General features: G+C 38.9%; 3 protein-coding genes across 7 annotated transcripts in view; all 3 read left to right on the top strand.

Annotated features, from left to right (window-relative positions):
- Positions 1-8,538, top strand: part of LOC139140139 (N-acetylated-alpha-linked acidic dipeptidase 2-like) — a 17,967-nt gene extending 9,429 nt beyond the window's left edge. For 2 of the 5 annotated variants that reach the window (XM_070709188.1, XM_070709187.1), the window contains exons 9-19: positions 530-615; positions 1,014-1,133; positions 1,345-1,427; positions 1,743-1,806; positions 1,923-1,990; positions 2,266-2,360; positions 3,729-3,819; positions 4,638-4,878; positions 5,808-5,892; positions 6,622-6,714; positions 7,452-8,468. In XM_070709188.1, the coding sequence (XP_070565289.1) occupies positions 530-615; positions 1,014-1,133; positions 1,345-1,427; positions 1,743-1,806; positions 1,923-1,990; positions 2,266-2,360; positions 3,729-3,819; positions 4,638-4,878; positions 5,808-5,892; positions 6,622-6,714; positions 7,452-7,680 (1,255 nt within the window). In that variant the 3' untranslated portion in view covers positions 7,681-8,468. Of the gene's footprint in view, positions 1-529; positions 616-1,013; positions 1,134-1,344; positions 1,428-1,742; positions 1,807-1,922; positions 1,991-2,265; positions 2,361-3,728; positions 3,820-4,637; positions 4,879-5,807; positions 5,893-6,621; positions 6,715-7,451 lie in introns of all 5 variants that reach the window. The other 3 variants (XM_070709186.1, XM_070709190.1, XM_070709191.1) reach the window with 3 other exon arrangements.
- Positions 8,539-11,832: 3,294 nt separating this feature from the next.
- On the top strand, positions 11,833-15,969 carry LOC139139605 (N-acetylated-alpha-linked acidic dipeptidase 2-like). Its single transcript, XM_070708487.1, has 5 exons — positions 11,833-12,143; positions 13,995-14,148; positions 14,840-14,971; positions 15,462-15,587; positions 15,725-15,969. Exons 1-5 carry the CDS (start codon positions 11,926-11,928, stop codon positions 15,935-15,937), a joined length of 843 nt encoding a protein of 280 aa, XP_070564588.1. The 5' UTR covers positions 11,833-11,925; the 3' UTR covers positions 15,938-15,969.
- A 487-nt stretch (positions 15,970-16,456) lies between these two features.
- LOC139141182 (putative N-acetylated-alpha-linked acidic dipeptidase) lies at positions 16,457-23,541 on the top strand. The gene is made up of 10 exons (XM_070710806.1): positions 16,457-16,651; positions 17,686-17,771; positions 19,327-19,446; positions 19,666-19,748; positions 20,044-20,107; positions 20,223-20,290; positions 20,475-20,569; positions 21,324-21,414; positions 22,104-22,344; positions 23,453-23,541. The coding sequence occupies exons 2-10, from the start codon at positions 17,720-17,722 to the stop codon at positions 23,539-23,541; spliced, it is 903 nt and encodes a 300-aa protein (XP_070566907.1). The 5' UTR covers positions 16,457-16,651; positions 17,686-17,719.
- Positions 23,542-24,518: the final 977 nt, after the last annotated feature.

Genomic DNA, 24,518 nt, shown 5'->3' with positions numbered 1-24,518 from the left:
GCTAGCTGCGTGTCTTAATTACCAATACATGTAATCATTATACCGCTTTTGTTTTCAAACCGGAAGTTGCCCATTTTTCAAAGAAATGCTGTATTTTCAAAAAGTACTCTGAAAGTGTACATTTCCCAGACGTTGTAATTTTATCTTTCAAAAGAAAAAACGACTGGCGTGGCAAAGGGAGATATAGTGATGTGAATAGATATAACAGAGAGTCATAAAGAGAATAACACAGACAGACGGGTACAGAGAGACAGAGAATGACAGAGGGATAGAGACCGAAAGGCAAGCAGAAACGAGAGAGAGTGACTTTTTACAGACACTAGGCTTGAGCATTGTTTCGGTGACGATTTACTGGAGGTTACCAATAAACTACTTTAACCACTCGAAATGTGTTATGTTGCTTATTTTCACGACGCATTGCATGTTTCCGATTGATAAGTATTCCTCAAAACCACCTTTTCCAGTATGAATCATGATGTAAATGCATGACAGCTCCAAGTATATTATTATTTCAACAAATTTTAAACAGGAAGGCGCGATTGGTTATAACGACTGAAAACAAGATGGCCACCACTTACAATGTTATTGGCAGTATAAGGGGAGCCGTTGAACCAGGTAACACACATTTTGATCGTTTCCACATCCCGACAATGATACCCATGCATTCAGTTAATGAAAGCATAGACGTAATGTATAAAGTTTCTTGCATAGTTTGCTACGGCCATAAAAGCCTAAAAATATTACCCTGCCAGGGAGCAGAGGTCAGGCAGCAGAAGTCATGTGACAGTGACAATTCATCCACCAACAAAGACTTTCGCTTGCAAGACGTCTTTAGCCTACAATAAGGCTACGTGTGTTTACAGCATAAATCAGAAGACACCAACCGATGGCTTTTATCACGTTCAACTCTCATCCCTACTATAACTTAAATCTGTTCGAGCCTTGTTCACCAACGTAGTCACATAACTTCCTTTGAAATCTATTGAAAAAATAGTCTCCCCTCTTTTCCACAGATAAATACGTCATAGTCGGTAACCATCGCGACGCCTGGGTGTTCGGAGCTGTTGATCCGAGTAGCGCTACGGCAACCATGATGGAAATGTCCCGTGCATATGGAAAACTTGTCAGAGATGGTAAGAAATGCAGAGTGAATGATGGAATATATCATTTACTGCTCTTTTGTTACACTGATAGTCGAACGATCGGAGTTGTGCACAGTGAATGCACTCTGTATCGAAGTCGTCGCTTTCTTTGATAAACGTTTGCAGATCGACAAAAATTAAAGTGATTATCAAAATGTGAGCCTATATGTGTACAGTGACGCACGTATTCTTTTTTCTCTAGGCTGGCGGCCACGTCGTTCCATCGTCTTCTGTAGCTGGGGAGCCGAAGAATACGGTTTGATTGGTTCTAACGAGTTTGTCGAGGTATGAACATGACTAAAACATTTCTAACAACTTCGGAAGTACACAAAGCGATTAACAAGTACAACATCAGAGACATTCTGTGGGAAAATCTGTTCCTGTGTTTGTTTCACTGATCAAGGTCAAAATTAAAAATTTAAATTTATCGGTCTACAGTAGGCTTATTGAATATGCTAGACGATTGTATAACGCTTCATGGCATATGACATTGTACTCGGGTGCAAAATTAACAAGAATTTACATAAGAAATTTTCCCTTCGAAATCAGCCTTGCACAGGGTTTCAATACAAACTTGTCGAGTATCATTTTTTTCGATAGGAATTTGCAAAAAGTCTGACGGCGAGGGCGGTAGTCTATCTGAACTTGGACATATCTGTAATGGGTAAGTTTATGTGATTTTGCCTGAATGTCTGTTACATAATTATATGATTCTTATTGTTACTGTGTGCTAAAATAATAGCAAATAACTTGAGTTGAGTTTTTGATGAAATTTTGCAGGCAACTACAGATTCATAGCCTGGTCGTCACCGCTCCTTTTTAAAGCAATGCACGAGGCTACAAAAAAGGTGAGACGAATCAAGGTTATTCAAGTTATTTATTTACCATGAATACACCAAGCAGAGCCGTGAAAGGTTTTACATCCCTTCTTTTCCTCCAATTTATCGATAAATGCAATGGAAAGGACGAATACTATCTACAATGTTATCTACAAACTTGTGTGGGACGTACAAAAAGGTAAACGTAATGTATATGAGACTCTCCAACCATCCTGTTTTTTGTAGTTGGTTCGTGTAAGCAGTGACAATCTCTCACAGATGTTAGCATTTTCTTGTGTTACAAGGTTAAAGACCCGAACAGGAGCTCAGATGGAAAAGTTCAGACTGTTTACGAAAACTGGCTGCAAAAGGGTCCGAAGACCTCAGAAGATGTGCCTATGTAAGACAAGTACAATATCTTAATCGATGAATCGATCGATCATTCAATCAAACAATCATTCAGTAAACAATCAACCGCATGCTCGAACGAATGATCGGTCAATCAATGAAATCGATCGATAAATGGTCAAGCGTTAAATTGAAATATCATTTCTCATTAATATCTATAGTAAGTTTCATAAATGTCCGTATAGTCCTTTCAGTTTCAATTTGAAAAGTTAGTTCAATATGCAATTAGTAACTAGCTGGTGTAAAAATGCTAAACGACCTTAAGTAATAACATAGTAACTTCAATGTACGAAGCAAGTTTGTCAACTATGATCAGGTCCATTCAGATATATATATTTTAATGAGAAAAATTCATTAAATATGCAAATTAGTAATCAGTTTATCTAAAATCGCTAAAACAATTTTCATGAATGTTATATCACGGTATTTCCAATATACAAAGCAAGTTTCCTTAACTGTGATCAATTAGGAAAGTTCGTAAAACAAGCAAATAACAATGAGCTGAAGAAATCTGCAAATGACTTCAATAATGTTATATCCTAGCATCTTTAACTTCCACAGCAAGTGTCATCAACTTTGATCAAGTCAATTCAGATATATATATATTCCTCATTGAGAAAGTTCATTAAATATGCAAATCGGTAATTGGTTTATCTAATACTGCAAAAAAGCTTTTATGACGGTTTATCAGCGTATCCCAAATATACATAGCAAGTTTCCTCAACTTTGATCATGCCAATTCATATATACATTGTATCTCTAATTTTTAAAGTCGTTAATATGAAAATTAGTAATTAGCTCATCTTAAAGTGCTTAAATGATTTTTAGTATTGCCTTCAATGTGCGTAGCAAGTTTCGTCAACTTTGGTCAAGTGAATTCAGATACATATCCCTGATTAGGAAAGTTCGTTACATATGCAAATTAGTAATTAACTGAAGTAAAATTGCTAAATGACTTTCTATAATGTGTTAACCTAGTATCTTCAATGTACACAGCAAGGTTTGTAGACTCTGATTGAGTCTATGCAGGTATATATCCCTAATTAGTAAAGTTCATTAAATATGCAAATTACGATTAAGCAATGTGCAGCGTATCGGAAGCTTTGAGCGAATTGGTTGACTGAAACTTATGGTCTGTGATGAATCTTTTCCAAACGGCCAATCAGCTACTCATTAGTTTCAGACTCTTTAAGTTGCTGTGAATATTGACAATCTACCAATCGGATCAAACCTTCCAAGCCGCCGCACGTTACCTCTGCCGGTTTTGCTACAACAAGTTTTTAGGGTAATGTCCCTTTCTTAAACCTCACAGAAACTTTTAATAATACACTACATAGCTTTTCATTCTGCTTTTCCTCAGAATTGGAGATCTTAGCGCTAACAGCGACCATGCCCCGTTTGTAATACGCATCGGCGTACCTTCCACATTCATGGGCTACATGCATACATCGGTAGGTCAAAGTATTACGTTCATCGGTACCGAGATGGTTACAACCGCTACCGAGCACTAAGAGCCCTACTGTCTAAATTGAGGAGTTGCTTACACTTTAAGGCGTAATTATCATATGGCCGGGAATATCAGTCAACAACGAAAATATAAACTCTGCGAAAGTTGAAACATTTCCTGAAAGGAGGTCACGTGAAGTCAAAATAACACCACACATTCCGCTTTTAAACTGTCGAGAACCACCATTTGCAAAGGTCGTATCTGTGGATCTGGTGGTGTCGTTTTGACTACGTCTGACCTCTTTCTAAACAATGTTTCAAAGTTCGATTGAAAGTGGGCTTCAACTTGACAACTTCGGATTTTAAAATGGTCAAATTACATGTTTACATATGAAATACTGTTTTTACAACATTATGAACAAAAAAATTTCGATAAACCTTATAACAGTGGTTCAAATATATCAATGCGCCATTCGATGATGAAAATCGTTCGATTTCTTCAACAGATTTTCGTCTAATACGAAATAAAGCAAATGATTGACATTTGTATGTAAAACCCAAAAGTTTGGGTGAAAACTATGCAAGAGTGCATGAAACATTATAACCCAAGCAAGGGACTATGCATCCTTGAGGCAGAAGACAATTTGCCCTCCTTATACGTTTGACAAATGCTCACCTACCCTCGGGCATATAAGCTTAAGCCCATGTGTAGGCTATAGTATATATTATTGCCCCTCAACTCAATTTGTAAATACATATTTTATCAATTCATGACCATTTGTCACAGAGATTACTCATTCTAAAAATGTTTCCCCCTTTTCAGATTTTGTATCCAATGTATCATTCAGTTTACGAGACTTTCCACCTCGTGTCTACTTACTACGACCCAACATTCGAGTACCACGCCACCGTTGCTCGTGTTTGGGGCGAACTGTTGCGTTCGTTTGCCGACTCCCTGGTTCTGCCGATGGACTGCCGAGACTACGCCAAACGAATCGATGAACTTTTCCAGTCCGTCAAAACAGAATTTGAAGAAAAACTCGTCGCCAGAAACATTTCTCTCGGTAGGTTAATAAAGGCTGACAGGTTCCGACCGCGCCAGTCTGAACTATATTTTACAATGTCAATTTCAAAGCCCGCCGCGCGCACATGAAAGGAATTAGCTGATCAAAATTTCATTCGAGGCTGTTTATTCAGCCATTTACTCTCATGTGTGGGCGATCTTTCGTGAGTTTTTCCTTTTGCGCGGTTGAGCAAAATATTCAACATGTTTATTGTTTTTGTATCGCAAGGAAAATTCCTCACCGCCTTCGCCGGAGAAAGTGATTTTCGTTAAACATTATTTTTACTTAAAGCACGCGCCTGTAATCACATAACAGTACAAAATGACCGCATATAGCATTGAAAACAAAGTCGCTTGTGGTTCGATACACGACACAGGCTGCTGTATGCATTAGAAAATTTGGCCAATATATCTTGTCTGCCATGTATCTTGACATTATCACCTTCTCCGGCGCATATGGTGAGGAAATTTTCTCGCTACAAAAAATAATAAACTCGGAATACGCTTTGCCACATCCTCGTGCATCCTTTGTGGTATTTTCGTAATAGCCTGATAATATTATTCATGTCATAAATATAGAAGGCTTGTCATATAGTGCCACGGTTTTTATCACAACATTGTTCGATATTGCATTTAGAGGAGGGGGCGTTAAATAGTTTCAATGGTCTTGATTCTTTCGTATTGGTATTGTAACTCCCCTTGCCGCCTAACAATCTCACCGAAACTCCCTGGTTTTGTCAATCTATCTTGGCCAATTTTTGGCATGCTGTAACCGCCTTCTTGTGAAAGTATCTTTACACTATTTCTTTACTCTAAAACGAATTTACTTTTCGATTGGCACTGCAGTCACGTGACACTTTATTCCTCCGATAATGTACTGACGCTGTGTACATATATAATTAATGTATTTACTTATCTGTCATTTTCCAGACATCTTGGAAAACGCTATCCAAAACATGACATCAAGCGCCGAGTACGTTCATATGACAATCGAAGGATTAAAAGGCACAAAAGAGTAAGTTTCAATTCCAAACCCAATATTTTTCAGCTTCTACAGAAACATAGTTGAAGGGAAAATGGTAGTACAGATCTTGTTTTTAATGAGTCATGTTACAAATGAGCAAAAAGAGAACATTACCTATTGTATGCTTGACTTTTTTATCGGCACGCAATGTCTGCGTTACAGTGTACACTCCATTTAAGTCTGTATTTTTTATGCGGATGATGATTCATGTAAATAAGTTAAATAATATTTTTGTGCATACGATAGCTGTAAACTTTGATAACATGGTTTCTGGTTTGTCCATTGATAATTTGGCATTTCGTTGCTCTTCTGTCCAGCGCATTTACATTCTTATACGATGTTCATTTTCATCGCTCATTAGCCGACACTGACAGCATTACTGTAATACATTGAACCTGTACGAAAACAAAGAACACAACTTGCAGACCGGCCTGGCCGCCCAGTTGCTTGGCCTGACTGTCTGCTGAAGTTAATTCCTTTAATTTATTCTGTTTTGATATTTATATGCTCGCAGACTTGGAGCAAGTCTACTTGCTGACACTATAACAGAAAACGCCTTTAGCAAACAGAAAGACGATAACATCTTTGGAACGAGTTATAGAAAATTGACGATTGTAGTTCGCAAAGTCATGATAAAGGGACTATCAAACGAAAAGTTACCGTCAAGTCTTATGTCGGCCTACAATTTAACTCTACATCTGTATGGTGTTTCCTTTTCAGTCCAATGGCATATCGTATAGCCAACGATGTCCTGACTGGATTCGAACGAGTTTTCATCGACCCCTTGGGTTTACCGGACAGGTCGCTAGTGAGGTAGGGATATCCAATTCTGAACATAAGTTAGTCTTTGCGTCTAAAGATTTTAAGAGTTGTTTGTGTTGTTAAGGTAGAACGCGCCTCGGGGATAGATATTCGGACTCTAAAACTTTTACAATTCTTTTTGATATACCACTTGTTGGGGTTCATTTTAAAGCTCTTTGTGTAAGAAATTTTGTCTTTTGCTTAGTTTTTCGAAAATCTAAAATTTATTTTTCTCCATAGAGTTAACAAAGGGATGGCTCCCATTTTGAATATTAAATATCGGTAAATCTTGGGTAATTTGTTTCTCTAGCACCAAATTTTGCACGGTGAACCCCGATTTTTATTCTTGACTTTGAAAGAGAAAGGGTGAAATATTCCTTAAGAAAAAGTATGAGCAAAAGTTTAAGTCTTTCACTTTCGAGGCGCATACTACCTTAAATATCGAAATAGTGGTATAATAAAAGCCACTGTCTACAGATGTATTTATTCTTAAAGTACTATTGCTTTTGATATTGCTGTTAATTTCTTTTTTTGTTTTGGAAGAAGACTATGCCTATTTGCATTTCTACAAATCTAAATTTATGCGTGGGTCGTCGAAAACGAGTTGTCATTATTACGTCGTTACGGTACAGATTTGTAAGTTTCTTTTACAAATAAAAAAGCGACTAGGCCTAATTGTTCCGTTCATAATAGTGTGAGTTATTTCCTAGTTTGCTCATTTCTGCTCTGCATTCGTCTTCTCGTTCCAGACATGTCATATTCGCCCCGAACAGTAAAAATGCGTATGCCAGCTCCGGTTTCCCCGGACTCAAAGACGCACTTTTCGAAATCGACCTCGTTGACCCGGAAGACGAAAAGGCACGCTGGAACCAGGTCAGACACGAGGTCGCAAGGTTGACCCATGCCATCGAATCAGCGGCCGCGTACTTGGATGACTTTTTGATGACGCTGCATCGAGGGAAACACGGCGGCTTATAGCTCCCTAAACTGTATTCGCTATCGTTAGTTGTTATCGTTGACAGACGTCGACAAATTCAAGTATTTTCGTAGTAGAACAACAATATTGCTAATTGTACACATGCCGTTGCATTTACAAGACAAATCCCTTTACTAACACACTTTAGGAACAAGACTGATTTTTTCCGATATACACAACATAAATGATCACATTATTACAAATATTTAATGTTTTCACACTGAGAAATGGAGTATCTATCCACTATCGCGTCCATTGTCTTTCTCCAAGTGTGCATTTATCACGTGCATCTCTTTAGACGAAATAGGAATTATGACTCGGAGAATATATAACACTATTTCATAATATTGGAATATCTTTTAGTAGAATTAATCATAGTTACCAACGTCTACGTCACGGGTAGGGACGGCTAAAGAATAAAAACGTATATATACAAGATGCAAGGAATGTCATTTTACTCTCCTATCGTCTTCCTATGATGGTCAGTCGCCCATATACTCAAGTATTATTCTGATAAAATTCAATGAAATTTCTTTGTTACGCGATATTAAAGCAACGTTTTAGTTCTGAGATGGAGAAATGTATACAGTTTGAATGTCTGATTTATCTTCACAACATCTTTTATTTTTCTATTATAACCATGATGAAACGTTACTCTGCGCTTCGATTTCATAATTAGATGGCATTCTTCGTTTTTTTTTGAGATTGTATATACCATTGTGAAAAAAAATTGAAGAATAAAGTATTATTGGTGCATATTCTTGGACTGTAGAACTGTACAAAACACGCTACAATTGTCAATGTCTTGAAATTATTCCCGGAATTCATTCATTTGCAAAATTAAAATGAGTTTTCATGACAAAAAAAAAAAACGAAGTAAAACTGACGATACTTCGTCTCAGTTTCAAATAAACAGACTTCACAAACAAGTAGTATTGCAACGAATGGCTTTAAAATCACTGATATTGTTTTCAGAGGACATCTGCAAATCGATAACCGCCATGCTTCTGTTTCACGTGGTAGCAATTCAATATGCTTTATAAGAAAGTGAATGTGAATCATCCCGAAAAGTCTTCATATAGAAATGAACTATGGATTTTATTTGTCGTTCTCGAACAAGTTTACTAAGGCTACCTGTGAAAGTGAAGTTTGAAGTATTTTTGTGCTGTCTATTTTTTTCCGTCACAAAATGTTTTGTCCTTCGAAATCTGCGTAGGATCCCCAGTCCTCATCTGCATATCGATATGTGTATAACTACAGTCAGAATCCGCCTTCCCCTCTGTTTTTGCTCCTCGTGAGGCTATTTTAATCAACTTTAAGTCAATGTTTTCATGAATCGTCATTCTACCCTATCAGCCACGGCACTAAGTCGGCCAACTTGTCATCAAAAAGTCTGCATATACATAAGGTAGGTCTGTCTGGCTATCCTACTCTCTGTTGATGTTTTTTGGTGATTCCTTGAGGTGGTATGCTTCTCGAAAGTGAAAGACTTAAACTTTTGCTAAACATTTCTTAAATGAATCTTTCAACCATGCTATTACCAAATCAAGAATAATCAAAGTGAGACTTGAGTGGACACCGTGGGTCATTGGCTCGCTCAAAATTAGATATGCACATAATAAATGAGGTACAATATGTGGCGTCATAACGTCTCCCATCATACAAAATATGAAGGGTGTAGCACTTGTGGTTACTGAGTTTTGGACAAATATGTATATTTGAGGTCAAAGGTCACCAAGGTCAAGTGACATTTTGTCAAAAAAATAGTATTGCTAAGTTATCCCTATATACCAAAAATCAGACCTCTAGCTCTATTGGCTCGCTCGAAATTAGATATGTGCATAATTAATGAGGTACAATATGTGGCGTCATAAGGTGTCCCATCATACCAAATATGAAGAGTGTAGCACTTGTGGTTACTGAGTTTTGGACAAATATGTATATTTGAGGTCAAAGGTCACCAAGGTCACGTGACATTTTGTCAAAAAAATAGTATTGCTAAGTTATCCCTATATACCAAAAATCAGACCTCTAGCTCTATTGGCTCGCTCAAAATTAGATATGCGCATAATTAATGAGGTACAATATGTGGCGTCATAAGGTGTCCCATCATACCAAATATGAAGAGTGTAGCACTTGTGGTTACTGAGTATGCATAAATATGTATATTTGAGGTCAAAGGTCATTTAGGTCACGTGACATTTTGTCAGCTATTGGCTCGCTCAAAATTAGATATGCACATAATTAATGAGGAACAATATGTGGCGTCATACGGTGTCCCATCATACCAAATATGAAGGGTGTAGCATTAGTGTTTACTGAGTTACGGACAATTATGTATATTTGAGGTCAAAGGTCACCAAGGTCACATGACATTTTGTCAAAAAAATTGTATGCTAAGTTATCCATATATACCAAAATCAGACCTCTAGCTCTATTTGCTCGCTCAAATTAGATATGCACATAATTAATGATGTACAATATGTGGCGGCATAGGGTGTCCCATCATATCATATATGAAGGTTTAGCACTTGTGGTTACTGAGTTATGGACAAATATGTATATTCGAGGTCAAAGGTCACCAAGGTCACGTGACATTTTGTCAAAGCGTCTGAGATATCTGCGTGAACGGATGGACTCACATGGATGGACTAACGGACTGACATGAACCAATCTATGAGCCCCCTGGACTTTATTTGTGGGGACTAAAAACTGTGTCACTGCATCCTTTTTGCAATATGAATACGATGAGAAACTAAATTTTATTTTCTTGGCCTCATACATGGGAGTCTATGGACTGCCTTATACATATGGGAGTCTAGGGACTTCCTTTTACATGGGAGTCTATGGACTGCCTTATACATGGGAGTCTATGGACTGCCTTATACATGGGAGTCTATGGACTGCCTTATACATGGGAGTCTATGGAGGTGAAAAGTAAAAAGTCCTCTAACACGGCCAAATTTGATCGCATTGTGAAACAAATCGAGGTGCATCTGTATGAGGTAGAGTACTATCCTTGTACCAGTTTGAACGAAATCGCTCCAGGCGTCTCTGAGATATCTGCGTGAACGGACGGACGGACGCACGGACGGACGGACGGACTGACGCACGGACGGACGCACGGACATGACCAAACCTATAAGTTCCCCGGATGGTGTCCGTGGGGACTAATTAAGTATGTGTACAGTCACATCAAATTTGGTTCAATATTTCTTGAGATATAGCCCTATGGTAAAAAAGTCATAAAATATGCAAATGAGCAATTAATTAATAAGCCACACCCACCAAAATCTAATCAGATCTAAGTCTCATCATGATAATACCAAATATCAAATTGCATGACATTGGACCTAAGGGTTCTTAAGTTATGAGTGGAACAAAATCTGTCTACGGATGGACGGACAGATGGACGGACGGACGGACGGACGGACAGACGGACACACACACAGACATTGTGGCGACAAAGGACACCTTTGGTGCTTCGCACCACGGTGTCTAAAAATTGGCGGTGACCGTGCAAAGTTTGGAACTATTGAAATGTATCACCCAACAATTCGCGATCTTTGAAATTTAAAATGGCCGCCCTGTGTTAACTCTAATGAAATAAAATTAAATCTTGGATTTTCGAAAAACTCAGACGGTGAAACTCTTACTTTCTCCAAGGGCTTTAAAATGAGCCCCAACAAGTGGTAGATCAGAAAAGAATTGAGAGTACGAATAATCAGTACCCAAGGTGCGTTCTACCTCAAGTGTCATCCTCCTGCGTTTCAATCCTATATCCTTCATTCATTCATCCACATCAGTCATGATTTCAACACTGCGACTGCCACAGAGTAGAGCTAGGCCGACCTTGTCGCTGCATTCAGGGCGCCATCAATGACCTTCGGTGTTTACTGGACGCGGTGCAGACCGGCCTTTGACTGTGGCCTGTAGAAAGGCAAGGGCGAACCATCTTCGACGTTCGTATAACCTTAATTGAGCTTGGCATATTTTTGTACCTATAAACTTTATTTCACTTTCCATATTTAGTATTTCTAACATGTCAAGGCAAAAACAATTTCATCCATCGCAGAGAGTTTGCGTTGGCTAACTAAACAAACATGTCTACGCTTCCGGGCAATCTTATCTCCGATCTCATATATCAGCGAAAATGTCTCGCCATTTCGGAGCTCTCTGCGTTTTAACCTAGTTTTAAAAGTTGCCAGCTGATCCAAAGCTCCAGGATTGACTTCCCTTCCTTTGAGATGATGAGACAAGACAGAACTCGAAGACAACTTATTCTGGTGGGGTTAGTGGCGGTTATTGCAGGTTTTGTGATCGGCATCCTCATCGGTGCCGTGGCCATCGACAACTCGGAACCAGAGAACGCTGCAGTGACTGCCGCTCTCCGAGATGGCGACCCGTCCATTACAGACAAACTGATCAATGAAATCGACGGGGAAAATATCAGAGAGTTTTTAAGGTGAACACTTTTCTTTTAATCAGAAACAAAATGGTATTGCTAGCATAAGTATATTCTGAAATGACGATGTGCAAATTTATCGTCAGGGAATAACCGCATATAACCGCAAATAGGATGTTCCCCGTCCATACGTGACACCAACTTAACGGTAGTTGTACTTCGCCTGGTTCAAAGTTACAGATGAAATACGTATGCGAAATTTGTTAATTGTAATCATAACGAGCTGTACCTATTACACCTGTTTTGACTTACAGGAATTAGCGGTGTCACTTTATTCTTAACTTTCACATTTAATGGAGTTGAGCCTTCCCTCGACATCGATTACAATTGCTCTCGTCCCAACAAATTTCAAGTTATTTGCGAATTCAGCCCGCCTGTAACCTGCTCTCTATGACCTTTAAATGACCTCACGATGTCCTTCTGTCAACTCTTTCGCGATACTTTTATTACATGTTGTAAATGAATAACCCATTTACTTGGCTATACTCTACCTTATCTACACTTTGAATTACTTACATTAGTGCCTATACACAGTACAAGCTTACTCTGTATACAGCACGTATGTACGTTTTTTGATGTGTGCAGACTCGACAGTGAGTTTAATCTGGCAACGTTAAGAGAAGTCATACAGAGGTTAGGAACTTTTTCTTATGAAATTAACAATTTCAGTTCAAGTGGAAGTTAAGAATCTAGTATGGTAACGAATACTTTAAAAATATGTTAGTGGCAATAAGTTAATATTGGCCTTATTTTACATCATTGTGGCACGCGAACGAAGCGTTCTGATTGGACAAATACTCACGCCGGCTGTGGTAAATTAAGCAATAAACCCCGACGCAAGCGAGTATACACAAACTTACAAACGTACCTGTAAGGTACGATATGCCATATATAGCACGAGTCACTAAGTGAGAGCAGTACGGAGTAAATTGTATCAAAATAAAGTATACGCTAACTGTCTGCGGAGGGGTTAATACCATCATATAATATAATGTTGATTTTTGTCGGGCTTTAAAAGTTGTTTTCTCGGTAGTTTTAGTACTGCAAAAGGAGAAAGCAGAATTAAAAATTCAGCGCAAGGGATCAAGTTTTATTGACGAGAGGGATATGCAGCACCCATACTCGGCTATGGCTATGGAAGTGACGTGCGCAGACAATAAAAAGTGATTGCTTCTAATTGACGATACTTGGTCCCGGGCACGAAGTTTCTAGTCGGCGACTTTGACAAAAGTGTAAATCTGCAGCTTTCTCCCTTTAGTGCAAAAAACTGAACAGAAAACAACTGTAAACGCCTGAAACCCAAGATTGATGTTATGTAATAATAATTATGATATTATAATAGCGATATTTTAAGATCAGGCGTGGGATCATGAGCGCGATCGACATACATACAGCACCGCTAGCGTATGTAAACTTCTCTGCAGAAAGAATACACTGAGTGTCATACTTTGTATCAATTTGGTATAATTTCCTCTACACAGCACACTCAAGGCGCTAGTGCTAAATGTCGCGCATTCTGCGACGGTAGTTATTGTTATATGACTACTTTTGCCTTCCATGGCACTGTGAAGACAAAAGCGATTTTATTGATCCGACCCAATCAGTTTACCAGAAAAATCCCAATGGAATGATCAATTTGGAGATATCTGTCGTGAAATATGTAAATTCTTAATTATAACCGTCTCTATCGGTGTCTAAATATACAGACACTCAGACCTCTTTTAGGGCGTTTCCTGAAGTGCAGAAACACACTCCTTTTGGACAAATGGGTGCACCCTAACGGTGCACCCATTTGTCCAAAACGAGTGTGTTTCTCAAGAAAAAATCCACTACAGAAATATTACCGTGTAGGTATTTCACCAGTGAACCACATTTAGCCGGCACGCCCATGGATTTGGTACAGGCAGAGTACGTGAGGGATAAGTGGCTGGAACAAGGACTGGACTACGCCGACGTCGTTCCTTACGATGTACTGCTGTCTTATCCGCGGGGCAAGGAGAACAGGGTAGGTGATGAACAGATGAATAGGGTATACATTGTGTAATATGGAAAGTGGTGCCGTCACAGGGATAGCGTACATGTCAATCCCGGGGGTTGGGCGTCTTTTTTCTCATCAGCTCTCGTTTCTTGTTTCTATCGTTATTTTATTTAAATAATTTTGATTATGATAGCCATGATAAAGGTTCACACTACCGCTTAGCACTGGTTTTTGTAAAGATTTCTTCTGTTTCTCCTTTATTGTGTCACGTATTTGTCCTGCGATAACTATGAGCTAAGTTTAATCACCATGCTTCTATGTCATGCCTTTAATTGCCCAACGTATCAAAGCAAGTAAGGGTTAGTTAATAATCTGTTGACGCTGTCACAAGATTGTCATCAGAGTCAACAAAAGAACGCACTAGCAAAAGTCTTGCTGATGTGTATAATTATGTAAATGATCTGGTGGCTGCTCTAATAAACTGTAAACCTTGACGAACAGAAAACGAAGGGTGTGCTTGACACCATTTTGAATGCATTTTTGGACATACTGAAAAATTCGATGTAACTATATGATATTTCGAAAAAAAACCCATTTCGATACCAGGCTGGTTTTTATCTAACCAATGGCCTAGAGGAGGCTATGTGCAGACCAGTATATTTTTGCTCTGGATATACACGCCTGGTAATCACATTCTTACCCATTTTTTTACCCTTAGGTTGAACTAATCGACAGCAGCGGCCATGTCGAATTTGAGTCTGCCCGCGAAGAAGCCATCTTGGATGAATCTCAACGGAGGGACGACATCGTACCGCCGTTCAACGCATATTCAGCCGCTGGTACTGTAGAGGTAAACGATTTATAAACATAAACGTTCTCAAATAATCGCGGAATGATACTTTCAGACCGTAAAGAAAATATCACATTATTCAGCTGTCAGCTTTTTATATTATATTGTTTCATGAGCTAAACTTTGCATAATATGGTATAGTTGTAGGATCCAGCCTCTGGTGTTCAAAGTTGGAAAATCTTTTAGCCTCAGCATTTAGTTTTGATGTGTTTTCTTACATTTTTGTCCTGTTTATTGAACATGCTGCTGGAAGCAGAATAGGAGTGGATTGTGTTTTCTGGGACAAATTACAGCCATGGTCCTTTCAATCAGAGCATAAAATGTGAAAGCAAAGTTTGTTGCCAATGGGTGGAGGAGGCTAATTTTAGAGCTTGATATGTGTGACCACCAAGGTGCAACAAATGTAACAAAGATATTGCTATAAAAGTCTAATCCGGGAGGAAAACATTTTATTCCCCTTCGTAAATTACAAATCTTGCTGTCGTTGCAGGGGGAATTGGTATTTGCAAATTTTGCCTCAGTTGAAGATTTTGATCACCTAGAACGAGACATTGGTATCAACTTGACCGACAAAATCATAATTGCAAAGTATGGAGGAATATTTCGTGGAGATAAGGTCAGTGATATCGACTCTCTCTCTCTCTCTCTCTCTCTCTCTCTCTCTCTCTCTCTCTCTCTCTCTCTCTCTCTCTCTCTCTCCCCTCCGTCTGTATTAAAGTCATTGCTGAATTACAACCTTTTTTCCCTTTGTAGGCGTTTCTCGCAATGGAGAAGGGAGCAAAGGGGCTGATATTGTACTCGGATCCCGAACAAGTGGCGCCGAAGGGTTACGAAAATCAGACTTATCCAAACGGAATCTTTTTACCCGGTACAGGTGCTGAAAGAGGAACTCTGTTTAAGCATATGATGGATCCTTTAACACCCGGATATCCAGCAAGGGGTAGAGTGTGTCTTTTAAAGTTTTAGTTCTGATCGATTTTCAGTGAATAATCGATGTGCTGTTATTTTCCCTCAAGAGTGGGCGCGCCTCTTTGGCGATCTCTCTCTCTCTCTCTCTCTCTCTCTCTCTCTCTCTCTCTCTCTCTCTCTCTCTCTCTTCCTGTAAATCATATAATAACATAAATTACTTAAGGTAAAAAATAATAATATCTGTTATTTAAGTTTCATGTATCCTGCAATCTTTAGTGAGAGCATCTTAGCTCTACACTCTCATGTATATGGTTTGGTGACGTACCACTCTATTTCTAGGTGGTGTTAGGATTTGATAAATAATAAATAAAATGATTCATCATAACGATTCTATCAACAAACTCAAAATCATGCTACATCCTCTTACCACCGCATTGAAATACCGTTCACAGAGTATGCATACAGGATCGACGAAAGCGAGGCTGGTTTGCCAACCATTCCTGTACACCCTATAGGATACGACGACGCCAGACAATTTCTCAGGTATTCAACTTTTGACTTGTTTTATTCGTGTAAAGCTAAAGCATGCGTAGGTTACTTCACACATTTCCGTCTAGGAATATACCGATATTTGTTTCGCAAGTTTGATATTTCATACTTCACTTTACCGTACAGACGACTTGGCGGGGATGAAGCGAAGAAAGAATGGAGGGGTCACTTGGAAATAACTTACAGATATGGTCCTGGTTTCAGAGGTGTAGATGCTGGCAAGTACGTATTGTTTGGATTTTGAATTACCTTACCCCTAAACTGAGAGGGCGCATCGCACATTCTTTTCACTACATTTCCGGAACCTTAGACCACAAAAGATAGTCTTTTAACATTGCACGCAACCTGTTTAGCTTTGTACCGTCGGTTTTTTCCTGAAAATTGATATAAAGAAATTATAATGTTTTTCACATTGCAGAAAATGTATCATAGGTATATTTGATTACCTTTAGGTACAAAAAAAATAATCATCATCAACTTCCCGCGTATCAGAATTACTGCTTCATGCAAACATGACTGATTCGTTGTTTTCATGTAAACTTGGTCAAATGAGCTCCAAGGGAAAAAAAAAGAAAATGAACTTGAACTTGTAAAAACAGTCATTCTTGTAAGAGACCTCGGATGACAAAAACTTTGATTGTGTTAGCCGATTAAAGATTCAATGGTACGTCGTCATGAATTTAAACTGCAAATTGCACTGGCAAATGATATCTCCGTAACAATGAGTCCGACAATCAACACCTGATATTTTTTTTAAAACGTTTTCCATAAAAAAAAAATAAAAACGAAAAAAAAAACTGTCGCTCAAGAAAGTAGTGGGAAGTTGTGATTTCATCACGGTGGGTGATCTGAAAACAAAACAAAAAAGGCAAAGGGCCAAATGGGGACATGCGAATTCAGTCATAGATTTAAGGCCACGAGGGGCAGAAACAGGATAGGCCAGAAAGATGGAGACAGAAAACCAGAGACAAAGAATATCGACGAACTGACACACAGAGACCAGAGATTGTGGGAGGTAATTGACAGATGTTAGCAATTTTTGTGGTGACAAACTGACAAATGAACTTGGTAGGATGTATCTTGCTCAGTTTCATGACGCATGCGTATTACTAGTTGATAAATTTATTCCCACAAGGCCACCTTCCCGTTATACATGTACATACTAATCTATTTATGTGGTAAGTCTTGGTGTAGTGTTTCAATTTGATTTTAAGTCACGCTTTTCGAGCTTCGAATTCAATGTACGTTTCAAACAGGAAGGTGCGATTGGTTATAACGACTGAAAACAAGATGGCTACCACTTACAATGTTATTGGCAGTATAAGGGGAGCCGTTGAACCAGGTAACACATGTTTTGTTAATTTGATTGTATGCTTTTCCAGATAACGATGCCCATTAATTCAGTTGATGACGGCATTACATACAAGTTTCGACAATTAATCATAAAAAAATGAAAAAACATGACTATGCCAGGGTTTAGGACTTGATTGACAGAGATGATCTTAAAGAAGCCAGGCTGACAATATTGCAACGGCTGTGTTCATTAGGGGCAACGTCAAAAGTTCAATGAAGGATAAAAACTTAATTCTTTTAGTTTGGGGTGGGGGGGTTTTGACCTAAAAAAGTTTCTATCCTACAAATCGATTTAAGGTAAAAATTGCCAGGGGAATGAATATTTTGAAAAAATAGAGCAGAAATGCACACTTTCGTGTTGAAGCCAGCGGAGGGAGTTGTTTTACCACGGTGCAGAGCTGCACCTGGCCTAGTTAGTGTAAACAATGCAGGCTGTTGGCTTCTGTTGCACCATAGACGGTAGTTTCTCTACTGTCTATGGTTGCACTCTGAATTTCTGGTGCACGTGTAGTCCGCCTGAATGGAGCAGTGTGAACTGAGTTGTTACAACCACCAGGACAGTTGAGATAGTTTTTATGCCTCTGGAAGGAGAAACCTGGACTTTATTGTTGTTGTTCTTGTTCATTCATTGATAAACTTCAAGTTTGTTGCTAGATGTTACTTACATTGGATGAAACTCAAAGTGTGTTCCCAATCTTAAGCCCCACTAACTGTATCTTTTAGCATTATTTTTATGATTTTACTTTCAAACTAAAATAAGTTGGTGACAGTGTTGTCATTTAGGTCTGTGTACACACTTATTATTAACTACCTGCCGGGGCTATATATGCAATTTTGAACCAGACAAAGATTACACTGCGATTAAATGTTTGCCCACACATTAAATCACAGCCCCATGCAGAAAAGCTAAAACCCTTGATACTATGCATACCTGCACTGAAATCTTCATTTAAACTGCACAGAGTAGTCCAATGTAATGCATAAGGTTGAATGTTTTCAGCCGTGACACTGTGTGTTCTGATTCCTTTGTAATATTACCAATTTTTTAAAATGTCAGGAAATCAAAATGACTGTTAAAATTTTAATTAACATGTCAAATGTTTCTGAAAGGAATGGTTTCCTAATGCAGTAAATGCTCACATCTCTTCACAGGATAGATTTCAGAGAGGAGAGAATAGGTAGATAATTTGAGGTCAACAAATTCAAGAGTACAGCTAGTGGGGCTTTAGCGATGCATTACTTTATTTCACCTCTAAATTGACTGATCCTTAGCTTTGCTTTATATAGAAAGAGCCTGGCAACAGGTTCAATATAAGTCAATTAGGTTTCTAGGGGGGGGGGGGGGTTTGGGGGGAAACTAAGGGAATTAAGTTTTTTATCCTACATTGAACTTTTGACGTCGCCCCTTACTAATTCTAGGAGAACGGAAATCTAGGTATTTTAACATTTATTTTCAAATTTGTTTTGAAAGAATGTTTCCTCGACTGGGCTGTCGATAAGAAGAATAGTTTAATTTCTTTTTCGTCTCTGCTTTAATCCGACAGACAAGTACGTCATGGCTGGTAACCATCACGACGCCTGGGTATTCGGAGCCATTGACCCAAGCAGCGCCACGGCAACCATGATGGAAATGTCCCGTGCATATGGAAAACTAGTCAGAGACGGTAAGAAATTCAGAGTGAAAAGGAAAGTAGCATTACCATCAAAAGAAAAGAGACAGAAATTTGCAGCAGTTTTGTTATACTTACAGGCGAACGATCGGAGTTGCTCTGTATCGAAGTCGTCGCTTTCTTTGATGAGTGAAGATCGACTACTAACAATCAAAGTGCATATGTTGTCATGGTGCGTTTATATGTATACAGCTACACATGCATTTTTTCCAGGCTGGCGGCCACGTCGTTCCATCGTCTTCTGTAGCTGGGGAGCCGAAGAATACGGAATGATCGGTTCCAACGAGTTTGTCGAGGTATGAACATGATTATAAATATTTCAAACTATTTCGAAATAAGGTGAGCGGGTACGAGTGTAGCCCTGGGACCTTCTATAGGCAATATCTCCATGTGCTTTTTTGTTGATCATGAAGTATGGACACATCCGAATTTGGTCTACATAGGCTTATTCACAATATGGGGCAATTGTATACTATACGGTTCATGGCATTGTGTGTGCAACATTGTTCATACACTCTTTCTAGATAATTTTCCTTCAGAATTAGCCGTGTACACGGCTTTAACTGAAACTTGCAATATTTTTGTCACCAGGAACTTTCAAAAAACCTTGCAACTAGAGCAATAGTCTATCTAAACCTGGACGTATCTGTGGCGGGTAGGTCACGTGATTTTGTTCTGAATATCTATTTCAACTGCATAATCATTCACATAGTTACTGTTTCCAGATCTCATTGCAAACACCAGACAACGTTTGGATGAAATCATTGCAGGTACCTACAAGATCTTAGCCCGGTCTTCGCCGCTCCTTTTCAAAGCCATGCACGAGGCCACTAAAAAGGTGAGATGTGAATCATTTTATTATTCGAGTTATTTAACAGTGTAATTGACTCATTTCAAAACATACAAAGCAGTAAAAATCTTATGCACTCTCTTTTCATTCGCTCTATTGGTGAATTTAATTGAAAGACTGCTTGGCAATATTATTGATCTCTCACAGACTTCTGCATTTTCTCATGGTACAGGTAATTGACCCGAACAGGAGCTCAGATGGAAAAGTTCAGACTGTCTACGAAAACTGGCTGCAAAAGGGTCCGAAGACCTCAGAAGATGTGCCTCTGTAAGACAAGTACAGTTACTCTTCAACCAGCTCTTGAGCAATCGATGAATCGCTTCATCGACCAATCAATTAACTATGTCAGTTTTGCGCACTCAACGTTCTTACATGCGTTTACAACAGGGGGACACATCGCAAAAATGACTTTTATGTGATTTTAGTGCTTTGTTCTCCTTTAAAATTTGTGCACTGTTAGTCACTTTGCTCAGCGAAAGCTGATAAAAAAGCTGCCCCGTTAACTGTATGAACAAGTTATGCCGTATTGTTGACCCCCGTGCTGGTATTTCCAATGATGCTAACGTTGCGAGAAATGTGAGAATTTTGGAGAGTGATTTCATACTGGCACGGTTTCTTTGGAGTGACCGCGATACTAGTAAGAATGTGTTTTTTTCGACAACAAAACATTTCAGAAGGGAGAGATTGAAACAGAGTTCATCAAACGTCATTGAAGTATCATGCATACAGGTTGGGCCTACATGATTTCCATTGCGTAATCGTCGCATATTACTGCTAATTATTCTGCTCAAGATAAATGAAATAGAGGGGAACCTGTGAGTTTTGTTTACCTTACATGCGTGTCAATGTTCCGCGAGAATATCGGTGACAGCTTGAATTAGAGAACGTAAAAGGAAATTGTCTAACCTTCATCATTTTGATTAAATTTTGTACATTTAAGACTAGCTCTCATAGTATTGTCCCTTACTAAACCTTGAAAAGATTTACGCAATGTAGCTTTGCATTCTACTTTCGTCCTCAGAATTGGAGATCTTGGCGCTAGTAGCGACCATGCCCCGTTTGTAAACCGCATTGGAGTGCCTTCCACGTCCATAGGCTACATCGGTGAATCGGTAGGTCAAAATGGCTGATTAGTAGTGGGTATATAGGGACTGTTAATTCCCCTGCACCATAGACAGTTGAGGGCGGAAGATCTTCCCCCTCTACTGTCTATGTCTTCACTTACCGTTCAAACCTTTCTTACCTATGTTAGTCTTGGCCAAGGCTATGGATGGGTCTATGTTAGGGTAAGTACTCGTGGCTAAATGTACATATGTAAACAGGTTACTGACATAGTAGAATCCCCATCGATCATATTATACTTTGGCACCTTTTCTCCGTACACAGTGCCTCTGGGAAATGATTTATTAAGTTGCCGCTTGTGGTATGGAGCTCTCACGAAAGCAAAGCGACCGCTGAATTATTCGGTCTTAGTTTTATCTTTCAAGAAATATTTCCTGTCCCTTTTCACACTTCAAATTTTTGAAAGTTTATTTTAATCAGGGATACTTTTTTACGAAATATTTTGTCGTAAAGCATGCTCTTTACAATGACTTGTAGGCGTTTCAACGATCTGGTCCAGGACATAGTTTATTACGTTCGAAAGGCCACAGTAAAAGCTAAATAATTCAAATCTCAGTCGCTCCATCATGATGATGGAGGGACTGTGCCCAAATATACAACAAGTAACCCAGCACCTACCCAACATGTCATAACATATTTCACAAGGATTATTCATTCTTAATGGTTTCCCTCTTTTCAGGCTGCGTTTCCTATGTATCATTCAGTTTACGAGACTTTCCATCTCGTGTCTACTTACTACGACCCAACCTTCGAGTACCACGCCACCGTTGCTCGTGTTTGGGGCGAAGTGTTGCGTTCGTTTGCCGACTCTCTGGTTCTGCCGATGGACTGCCGAGACTACGCAAAACGAATCGATGAACTTTTCCAGTCCTTCAAAACAGATTATGGCGAGAAACTCGGTGCAGAAGGCATTTCTCTTGGTAGGTTTACCGAACAACTTTGAAAGTGAAAATGAACAACCACATAAAGTGTTCTTAAGGTTGGGTGCGCCTCGAAAGTGAAAGATTTAGACTTTTGCTCAAGTTTCCGTTAATGACACCGCTTTCAACCATTCTCTTTGAACCCAAGAATATAAATCAGGCGTCAAGGTACAAAGTTTGCAGAGAAACAAATTACCTAAAATAATTACCGGCGTTTGAAATCCAAAATGGCCGCCATCCCTCTATTATTTCTAGGAGGAAATACAAAGTTTCAAATTTTCGAAAAACTAATACAGTGAATTTTTTTCTCAATCCAGTGGCTTTGAAATAAGCCATCACAAGCTGTAGATCAGAGAGGCATTGTAAGTGTATTTGAAGTTATGAATATCTGTCCCCGACTCGGAGGTGCATTCTACCTTAAAGAGGAAAGCAGGATCCAAGGGCTGATACAATTCATTGTGTCCCATCGTGTTTAACTGTGAAAAATCACAAAATCACTCTAATCCCTAATTGGTTTAGCCAGTGCTGTTTTGACGTAAACCAGGCCAGTACATGTGCAGTACAATCATTTTATGTTGGGTATTTACGAGGGTATTTTGACCAAAAACGTAACGTGCCCAGCAAAGCCCGTTATGAATGGTATTTCAGATAGCCAGTTTTAGCAGCCTAGCAAAGTGCCAAGCATAAGACGCCGCTAGCGGCAGTGGACCGAACAGCGGCAGGTAGTGTTCCCTATTCATATTCGATGTAGGGGTAGCGGACCATAAACAAAACTAAAATGGTTTTCCTCGAAACAAGCTGAAAACGTTATACAAACGAAGGCACCGTCTCATTGTCACAATAAGGCGAGATGTGAAATACTTTATCCATATACATTCTTAAAGATTTGGCAATCTTCTGAAAAGAGGGTAGACTAGTCAAACTTTTAGCAAATGCCGATTTTCACAGTTTTATTATTATTCAGCAAACGCACGCAATGACTGACCGTGGTAATGAATAGATAGCGTCCAGGGGCAATTATGAGCGATTTTGACGTTTATGAGTAACATCATTTCATAGGCCCTTTATTGCGTATATCAATGTATTTATGTCTATGCTATTATTCCAGACATTTTGGAAGACGCGATCCAGAACATGACATCAAGTGCCGAGTACTTTCATACGACAATCGATGGATTAAAAGACACAAGAGAGTAAGATTTCAATGGAAATCCCATTTTTTAAGTTTTGAGCTTCTAGCTTTTCAATATACTGAAACAAAGATTGAATGGAAGGTATTCGCACAGGGCTTATTTTCGGTAACTGGCGTTACACAAACCAAATTTAAACTTTGTTTTAGAATGCGCAACTATAACTTTGATTTTTTCTACTTTGACTGTGTATGAATCGCATTCCTGCGCTCTTCTGCACAGAGCTTGTCGCAACTTTTGCCAACCCAGACAGTGTGCATTTTTATTTTTCACTTGCCAGCACTTCATTGTCAACATTTATTGTAAGATACTGAACCTGTACGGAGCAAAACAACTTGCAGGCACTGTTACCTGTCAGAAAACCAAAAACATATACACGTGGGAAAAATACTGAAATTAGTTATATAAACTTGACAGTAAGTAGTCCGGAAAGGCCCGATGGAATGATAAAGGGAACATGAGCATTGTGGTGTACAACTCAAGTCTCTGTGCGGTGTTTCCTTTTCAGCCCGATAGCATATCGTATAGCCAACGACGTCCTTGCTGGATTCGAACGAGTTTTCATCGACCCCTTGGGTTTACCGGACAGGGCGATGGTCAGGTAGGGATAGACAATTCTCAATATCAATTAGTCTTTGCGTTCTGAGTCTAAAGATTTTAGGAGTTGTTTGTGTCGTTAAATGTTCGTAAACAGTTTATAAGCGTACTTGTAATGACCTGAGTTTGCATTTTGTTTTTGGTATCTTAATTTTGATTTTTTGTATTCATTTATTTGTTCGTTTGTTTGCTGTTTGTTTTCTGTTTGAAAAAGACGATAAATGTTGCACTTACGAAGCTCTGGTTCGTCGACATTATGTGTATTATTATTATGTAGTACCCAGGCCTATTATTTGAATAAGCTGCATACATTTCTCAAACATTTCTCACGCAGTAACATATGGTTTAATTGACAAATCACAACGTGACTACTGCGAAAAAGTACAA

This window comes from Ptychodera flava, chromosome 9 (genome assembly GCF_041260155.1).
Source record: "Ptychodera flava strain L36383 chromosome 9, AS_Pfla_20210202, whole genome shotgun sequence".
Taxonomy (NCBI): domain Eukaryota; kingdom Metazoa; phylum Hemichordata; class Enteropneusta; family Ptychoderidae; genus Ptychodera; species Ptychodera flava.
The sequence above is the reverse complement of the archived record's forward strand: the minus strand, read 5'-3'. Positions and strand labels throughout refer to the sequence as shown.